At 39.8% G+C, this 9,801-nt stretch overlaps 1 protein-coding gene across 1 annotated transcript; it reads left to right on the top strand.

The window, feature by feature from the left end:
• The first annotated feature begins 4,616 nt into the window (after positions 1-4,616).
• On the top strand, positions 4,617-6,456 carry LOC6045355 (protein tailless). The gene is made up of 2 exons (XM_001862708.2): positions 4,617-4,873; positions 5,159-6,456. The coding sequence occupies exons 1-2, from the start codon at positions 4,801-4,803 to the stop codon at positions 6,277-6,279; spliced, it is 1,194 nt and encodes a 397-aa protein (XP_001862743.2). The 5' UTR covers positions 4,617-4,800; the 3' UTR covers positions 6,280-6,456.
• The last annotated feature ends 3,345 nt before the right edge of the window (positions 6,457-9,801 follow it).

Genomic DNA, 9,801 nt, shown 5'->3' on the forward strand with positions numbered 1-9,801 from the left:
CATCACTCATCAATTACACCTAATTTGCCTTTCGTGTTTTCCGATAAATAGTCATCCCTCACTGAATAAAATGCTGTTGGTCCTGGTGTGAATGATTGAATCATAAAAAAAAAACTTTTCTCACGGTCAAGCACGGCACTGCTGTTCAGAAATTGGGGGTGGGAGAGTACTATCTGGGCTGCTCTCATTTCTGACCAAATGACATCCTCTTGATGATCTCGATTCCTTTCATTATTGTTTGAATGTTCTCTGCTGCATTTTACTATTCGAAGCGATTGCAGCCAGATAAGGTGATGTTTTGAAAACATTAACGCAAGGTGTTGCTGTCATGTCATATTTCACTGTGGGATAGGAAATTGTTTCACATCCTCTATTCATCAACTGCTGAGTTGAGCTGATGCTGAGCTGCTTCTGCTGCAGCAGTAGCGATTGTACGAGGGTGATAAAGCATGGGAAAATGTCTGAATGACGATGAACGAGGACAGAACAGTTTCATATTTTCAGGATCAGCAAAAAAACGCTATGGTTGATTCTGCTTCTCAGAGTGATGTAATTTGAGTCGTATATCCTTTTGAATGTGAGAAAGTTGTGAAAATTGCTGTTTTTTGTTCAGAATCTGTTTGATGAAATGACAATGGGATGAACCACTGTTTGGTGAAAAAACATTATACTTTTTTTTCTTAATTAAAGAAAGTCATGAATGTTTTCAAAATTAAGAAAAATGTAATGACGTAAAAGTCCAAATTTTATTTTTTTAAGAACAATTCTGGATTTTTTTTCCTGAAAAGGTCTAAATCTAATAAACAACTTTTATTTTATGCTTTTTGGGTGTTTTTGAATACCCCTGACTCAAGGCGATTTCAAAAATACCCAACAAAAATTATTGATAATCCCTTTGAACTGAGGCAAACCTGGAAAACCATCCCAATTAACATTTTAAAATCAAACTGAAAGTTAAATAAAATTGTCTAATTAACATAAGCTTTGGCCAAATCACAAAAGCAATTCAAATTTAAAAAGCTGTTATTTTCATTATTAAATTCATTTGTACTAAAAATCTGTACAAAAATCCGGCTTGTTAAAAATCCGCAAAGTGGGTCGAAAATCCGTACAGTTGGTAGCCTTACATATGATGAAGGAAGGTGAAATAAGTGATGTTTTTCATATTTGACTAAATCACCATCAATTTTTAAGATCGATTATGGCATTATCATTTATTCAGTATAGATGTACCTGTGTGTGGACACTGACTTAATAAGTTAACCGACGTGATTTCACCCCTACCTGATCCCCCAAAAATTAGCATGTTTTGTTTTGCCAACCGATAAAAGGGGCGTTTTGTTTTAGAGAAAATATTACTTTTTAAGTTTTTTTTACCCTGCCAGCCTTTGTGGTAGCCGCTAGCTTGACAATGGACCCTTAATTTAGAAGATGGGCGTCGTTGGGAGTTATGACAGCGATTTGGTGTGTTGTGCTTTTTCAAGCGAACAAAAGAAGTTAGAAGAGTACATCCGATGTGGGTTGTTTTGTTTTAGGAAATAATTTAGGAACATGATTACATATTTAGCTTGATTGGGGTAAAGGGAATTGGTGTTAGTGAGTTAACTACCTTGCTTAGTAAAATTTAATATATTTTGGTGTTAGTTGTCCTAAGTGTAAGAACTGTACTTTGATTTTTACAGAAGTTATTAGAAGTAAAAATCTGAATTGAAGGTAATATGTCCATTATCTACACAGCAAACAAAATAAATACAAAATTAAACAAGTACAATGACCAAACATTACCTTTTTCGACTTTGGAATATCTACTGGGCACAAACAATTCATATTATACGCACTACGAAAACTGAACAGGACAAAAATTCTTCTTCCATCGTATGAAGCACGCTGCATGTTCATTAACATACAATCATTATAAGAACGTTGTAAATTTAACATGCTTTTTTCATCAACTGCGTTATACATATTTTCTACAAAGATTCCCTCTCCTCTTCAGATTCGGATATTCTAGAGGTCGTTTTTAAGGCATTTCTATACACAGTAAAATGGTAATATTAAATCTGGGAAAGGGTACATCTATTATGTCAGAAAAAAAAAATAATTTTACCTCTGAAAATGTGGAATTTTATCACTTTTCTGCTGTAATATCACCTTTTCAGTTTAAGTTATGGTAAAATTACACAATAAAAGAGGTAATATTGAATGTATGTATGTATATATGATCCCCATACCCGCAGGCAACTTGGTCCCGAAACACATGTGAGCGCTAGGTGAACAATTCGATCATCTTTTACTCCGTAATCTGTACACCCACGTGCATAAGTTTTTTTGCACGAATTTAAATGCTACAAATACCGGCGCGTAGATCAACATGGTTCCCTCTTCCCTCCCCAAGCGCCGGAAATTTGTAGCGGGTGTAGGGACACTTCGCATAGACGCCCTTGCTCCCATCACGTCACTGAGGGTATGGAGCGACGAGAAATTAATAAGCATGCCCCCCCAGTCGAACCTTCATTAGAGAAGCAGGCAATCCACAACTCACAGCGAACGACCAAGGGAACACCCTACCGCGTATATAATAAGGTTGGCGTGGTTGAATTGTGAATATGTTTGTGTAAATGAATGTGTTTTTGTATTAAAATGGAAAGGTCTCACCAAACATCAGTGTCTTCACATAGATTTAGGTTTTGAGACGAGCTTCAAAATGTTCATCTTGAAGTCATGGTTGATTCAAATCTTCATTCTTGAGTTCCTTTACCTCTCCGCCCGCGATTCCTGATATTTTCCTGCGATCCATCCGAAATATTCTTCTCAGTCGGCTCCATGTAACTACTTGTGTACTTGACCAGCTTCCGCTGGGCCTTCACAGATGATTGAGACATGATGGTTATCGGCACCCGGCCCACATCTGGCATAAAACTGCCCGTAACGCGAATGTAGTTATTCACGCGGTTGATGGTCTTCTTCTTGAACACACGCGGACACTTTCTTCTCCAGCACAGATAAACCATTTTCCTACATTGTCACATGACGCGCACCGAGATTATGACCAAACACAAACCGTACGAACTAATTCGTCAGAAATTAAATTTTAATTTCACTCAAAGATACAAAAAAAGGAAAACTCCATAAAAATGACAGGAGCAGACAAATTTGCGTCCGATCAGCCGCGCATCTACTACGATCCTCAAATAAAAGAGGTAATATTGAATCTTCCAAAATTACACCTTGCAAATTTACATATTGCTTTACTGTGTAGGGTATCTGACCATCATATCAATCTTGAGAAACCAAAAGTTGTTCACGCACGAGCTTTACGTCCAAGACCTTTAAATTTCAGATGATTTATTTATAGAGAGTTAGTTTATTTTAGAACATGGAATTTAGAAATCATAAAGATAATGAATCAACACTCACAATCACGAATACTAAGGTTACATTGTAGCCGGTGGCAGCAACGTGGTTTGAAAGTACGACACAAAGTGAAGGCACCGAATATCCATAGATTTTTTAAACCGCGATCGTTCAACCACGGGTTCCATACAGGCGAGAATCAATTACAAATATGAATTATCAATCGTTTGTTAGTTATTTCAACGCATAATACTTTCAACTATAAAAATATTTAACTACTCTGTTAAAAATATTTGTGTATTTTCCGCATAGTGAGCATGAACGAGTACCTATGTTAAAATGTATTTATTAATATGTATCAGGATGTGTTTAAATAGAAATCTCCACAAATTTCCCAATCCCACTCTCAAAGCACAATCCCTGAACGATAGTCCTCTTCGATCTGAATCGAAGCGTAACCCATTAGTCAACTTTCAGATTCCCATTTTTCCGAAACGGCTGCCATCATCCACCCACCCAACAACTTTATTTGCATAAAAAGGCAACGCTGCCATCGTCATCACGTTGGAGATTAAGGACCTAATGGACCCGTTTTCGGCCGGCGCGGCGACACGTGTCCCTCGTACAAAGTCGCCGTCGTTCCACACTCTCAAGCCGTTGATTGGATAAATCTTAACAGTACGACGAACAGCTCTGTGGTCACCACCAAGGACGACGTCGGCGCCCTTCATCAAATCTGCAAAACGCACGTTATTTATTTTTTATTATTTTCCAAGCCAAGTCGAGAAATCAGTTCTCACCCGAGGCAAGCATGATTGAATACGAGAAAGTACACCCTCCGGGTCGTAATAGATACAACGAACAATTAACGACTCTCCGAATAGGTAGGGTAGAAACTGAGTGTGTCTGCACGCGGACCCTTTTTATGAATGATCCTTACCAACACAGAAAAGCGAGTTTCCGTCGGGATCATCAATTGGAATGAACCCCTGGTGCGATGAACCCAGTAGGGTGAGCGAGAGGGAAGATCAACGGGAGGGAAAGCGACAGTAAGCAAGGACCGCCTTGTTTTATAGCCGATTCTGGATGTATGCGTGCGTGCGCATAGGACCTGCCTGAGGTCCTTGTGGAAGCTGCACCCAATCAGAGAGCAGTATTGGTGTGCGGTGGTGCCTTACCGACTTGTACTTTGGAAACCAGGGCAAGGATGTGCTTATAATTGTCGGTTGCTGCTGAAACTGGATCAAACTGAGTCAAGCTTCCAAAGGAGCATCATCACCTTGCTGTGTCCCGTGGACTCTTTGAGGATTATATCGAGTGATATTTCGAGTCGAGATAAGTGATAGTGACAAAAGCAAAATATTGAACAAGTGCGCCGTGGTGAATAGTTTAAAACGCACACTCAAGTGAAATTTGTGGCACTAGCATACAAGGATTACGTTCACCATGCAGTCTCCAGTCAGCTCCCCAGAACTGATGGATCCCCGATACAACCACTTGCGGATTCCGGCTTCATCAAGTAAGTGTGTTTGAAAAATGTTAAATAATCCCGTTATCAATAGTGCGATTCCACCCATTTCCGTTCGAATAAACCAGCAAAACGGGAAAAGCACATCGTTTTTCCTTTCCAAGTTGTCGGAACAACAACGTTTCCGGTCCTTTGTCCGCGTCCCCCAGTTTCTCATACTTGGAATCGCTCTCTGCTGAGAAGGGCGGATCCTTCAATATATATAATTTCCGCTGCTCTTTCTGCTGCCTTTTGACGACTGATTTACTAACGGACTTCTTTCTTTCTCTCCTCCAGGTCGAATCTTATACGATGTGCCCTGCAAAGTATGCCGCGATCACAGTTCCGGCAAGCACTACGGAATCTACGCTTGCGATGGATGCGCTGGTTTCTTCAAGCGATCAATTCGCCGCAGTCGGCAGTATGTGTGCAAGTCCAAATCCGAGACGCCCTGCATGGTCGACAAGACCCACCGCAATCAATGCCGGGCGTGTCGGTTGAAGAAGTGCTTCGAAGTTGGCATGAACAAAGACGCCGTTCAGCACGAACGTGGACCGCGGAGTTCAACGCTGCGCAAACAAATGGCAATGTTCATCGCCAAAGACACTCCCTTGCGTCATGACCTAATGATTCCACCACCGCTCCCGATGTCTCAGCAATCGATGGGACTGGACCTGTCAATGCAGCGAAGTGCCTTCTTTAGCCCACAATCCATGGTACATCCGACGCTCTTCCCAGCCATGCAGTCACCCCATCCTTTAATCGCTGCCGACGCTGTCCGGGAATCGGCCGCCCAGCTGCTCTTCATGAATGTGAACTTCCTGAAAAATCTCGTTCCCTTCACCAAACTCCCTCTGGACGACCAACTAGTCCTCTTCGAAGAATCCTGGCGCGAATTTTTCATCCTTGCCGTCGCCCAATACCTGCAGCCCATCAACTTCAACCACCTCCTTGTCGCCTACGAATATCTTAACACCAATCGTGGCGAACCGGTCCCTGAGTGCATCATCCGCGAAGTCGAAATCTTCCAGGAAATCCTAGCTCAGATCGTAGCCCTACGGGTCGATATTAACGAGTTCGTCTACCTACGAGCCGTAGTTCTGTACAAAACGGAATTCGACCCCGAAAGCAGCATCTCCAGCAGCAGTAGCGACGGCTCTGACATCATCTCATCCACGTCTAAATCGATTCAGGAAGTGTCCACCGTACGCGCCCTCGAAGACGGAGCCAAGGACGCTCTCGCCTCTTACATTCGAACTTGCAGACCAGGACCTATTGACCGGTACCGCGCGCTACTCCAGCTGCTCCCGGCTCTTCGAAACGTCTCAACCTATACCATCGAGGAACTGTTCTTCCGACGGAACATCGGACCGGCTCCGCTGCTCAAACTTCTGCTCGACTTCTACCGTCAGAAGTAAAAATGGTGCGTTAAGCTGGGATCGATCCGTTTCTGGTAGATGGGGTCATCAAACTGTGATTGGTTGTGTAAATACGTAAGCGGCTATCAAAATCAAAGAATCTATTTAAGTGTTCAATTATTATCACTAAGAGAAGAACAAATATCGTTATTCTAGCGCAATTTAAAGTAGTTACAAATAAAAAGCAAATATTTTATCAAAACAAACCAAAAATTGCATTTTATCCAGCTTTCTGCAAAAAAGAGAAATTCCCGTTACGGGATAATCGCCTCTAAAGCGATCGTCAATTCTGCTTCCACACACGCACACACATTTTCCATCTTCTCCATTCATTTCAAACGACCTAGCCGCCATAGTTGCTCGCTGTTGATGCGCCTTTCCTTTTCTCTCTGGTGTGTCTGCTGTTCATTGAATAATCCTCTTGCGATGCTCGCTTTCGTCTCGCTTCCTCTCGTTGAAATCCTTGGCCAGGATTCTTTTGAGTTTGGCTCTTCTTTTTTCGTATGCTTTGCCATTTAGCCATGTTTTTCCATTGAAAGATTCATGCAGCATAGGGTGACAAAAAAATTAAAAATTTTGAAATGCTTAAGAGATACCCCCTGACTCGATTCTTAAGGCAATTACAAGTAACAATGCAAATGAGACAAATCGATTAAGCTTTAGGGGTAGCTTTTTATTGTTGAAGTTGAAGTGGGGAAAATCGCGAAAATATGGAGCCTAACATTTCAAAAGGGCACATAACTTTTGTAAACAATAGAGCTATCTAAGCCCGATCTCACACACACTAGCACACCATTTGTTTTGCAGGCCGGTACAAAATTTAACCTCACTTTTTTTCGTGTACGTACACGCAATACATGCGCACGTAGATAACTCTATTGTGTATCCCTTTCACTCAAATGACAGTTTACATAAGGTGTGAAAGGGACACACTCTTGTCGAAAAAAGTTATGTGCCCTAATAAAATGGCAAGCACGATATATGGAGAAACCATTGCTTCAAGATTTTGGCAAAAGGAGGAAACAAATTCAATTTCCTGCAAATTTGTCGAAGGGTCCGAGTTGATCCTAAGGAATCGAGTAAGGGGGTACCCCTATAATGTCGTTTTTTTATTGTCATCCTAATGTAGCGTCATTTGACAAACTTTTTATGAAAATTTTTATGAATTGTATCACTATCCATAAAAAAGTTTATTTATACTTGAAATCACAAAGTTTTGTGAAAATTTTGAGTTTTTTCAAAAACTTGGCGATCATTTGATACCCATATTGCAGTAACAATAATTTTGAGGTTTTCTGCGAAAAAAATGCATTTTCAAAAAAACAGGAAAAATACATTTTTTGTGAATTTTTTTATGCAATTATAACTGTGTGTGATTCTTGTAAGAAATTCAATTCCCTACAACTTTGTCAAAGGGTGCAAGAAGATCCGAGATGAACCTGATGTGTTATTAGCAAAGCGATGAGGGGTATACTGCCCCTGATCGCATAAATGCCCTTACGTGTGGGACAAACTTCAAATGCGGTTTCCTCAGCTTGCTGTTTTTATATAGGAGGGTATATAGGAAGTATAAAAGAAAATACTTTTTACTAAAGAAATCACCAAAGAATAGGATCAACTCAGATCGTTTTGCACCCTTCGACAAAATTGTAGGAAATTAAATTTCCTACAAGTTTGTGTGAGAACTGCGCCAACTACCGACAAAATTCTTAAACGATGTTTTTCCTCATTCATTTCAGCGAATTTTCCCATACTAACTTCAACGATTAAAAGCGACACCTAAAATTAACCGATTTGGCTAAAAATTGGGAGAATTACCTATTTTGACCCAAGGAATCCCTCATGTCGATTTTTTTTTCATTCTTACCCTACACAGCAATAAAAAATTGTAATCCAGCTGCGTGTAAAAGGCCTGGGTGTAAAATAAATTTTGAAGTATGTAGCCCATAAGTATAAGAAACCTACTTAACCGAAATGTCAAGCTCATATATGCGTTTTCTCTTTCCATTCTTCATCTGTCTGATGGCCGAGTGGGCTAAGGCGCCAGTCTATAGTGTTGGTGCTGGATTTGAACTCCGTTGGTTGCAACTTTTTATTGTGTTTACGAAAATTGCACATGCATTGTGTAATTTCGTAAATTGTGTCTTTTTTGACGAAGATGAAGTGCATGCTTCTGCATGCGATTTTACCATCGGATTTTTTTCTGTGCAGTCAAAGACGAAAGGAAACTTTGAACTTATTTCTCGATCGTGATACAATTTTCCCTATTTGATTTTCAAGTACTCGTGAAATTGTTAATCCGATAAACGAATCATGTTTAAAAAGCATATCTATTAGCACGCAATGCCATCGGCAAATTGAATTGAAAGCACATTTTGTATTTGCATTCATTCTTTAAAAAAAAAGTACAAATCTCGTTTTAAAAATGTGCAGGTGGATATGTTACACATGACCAGTAGGGTGTAATATGGTTGTATGGAAAAAAATAAAGTTGTCCAAATTTAGCGAGCACAACCATTTTTCAATTCCTTTTGGGGTCCTAAACAACTCCCCAAAGTTTGGGAACGATTGGTTTAGTCCTCACTTTGCGCAAAGCGATTCAATTTTCCATATAAATTTGTATGGAAAAAACCATTTTTTTGGATTTTGATATTTATAAAATCCACGTTTCACGCTGTACTAAAACCGGATACATATTCGGATGCTCTGGAATGTGCTCTACAACTTTCCCGAAGAGAGTATGGTGCTAACTTGCTCCTATAAAAAGATACAGCGAATTCAAAACTCGTCTAAAACGTGTTTTTTGATCGAAAATCACGTTTTAGACGAGTTTTGAGGACGCTGTATCTTCTTTCAGCGACAAGCTGGCACCATACTCTCTTCGGGAAAGTTGTAGAGCACCTTCCGGAGCATCCGATTATGAATCCGGTTTTAGTACAGCGTGAAACGTGGATTTTATAAGTATCAAAATCCAAAAAAATGATTTTTCCCATACAAATTTATATGGAAAATTGAATCGCTTTGCGCAAAGTGAGGACTAAACCAATCGTTCCCAAACTTTGGGGAATTGTTTAGGACCCCAAAAGGAACTAAAATAATGCTGTGCTGGAAAATCGATTTTCATATTACACCCTAATGACCAGTATGACAAAGAACTTTGCAAGATGATTGTTGAAATTTTCGATAAAAATGTCCGGTCCAAATTTCGCCATGATTTCCTTAAAACTAACGTCCTATCTAGAGGTGGGCAAAACCGCTCTTTTTTAGGAGCCGCTCATTTTTGTTCGCTCATTAAAAAGAGCCGCGCTTTTGAACAGCTCTTTCGCTCTTTTCAAAATTTTGATGAAAATGTTTTTTTAAGAATCGTATGATTTTAAAAGTTATTTCACACTGGTCTTTTACAAATTATTTGATAAAAAAATTAGAACTGGAAACGAGAAGATGTTTTGAAAACCATTGGTCTTGGCGGTCTCTTTGTCAAGATTTCTACTCGAACCTAAACATTCGAGTAATTGAATGGCA

The sequence above is a fragment of the Culex quinquefasciatus genome, chromosome 1 (assembly GCF_015732765.1).
Source record: "Culex quinquefasciatus strain JHB chromosome 1, VPISU_Cqui_1.0_pri_paternal, whole genome shotgun sequence".
Classification (NCBI taxonomy): domain Eukaryota; kingdom Metazoa; phylum Arthropoda; class Insecta; order Diptera; family Culicidae; genus Culex; species Culex quinquefasciatus.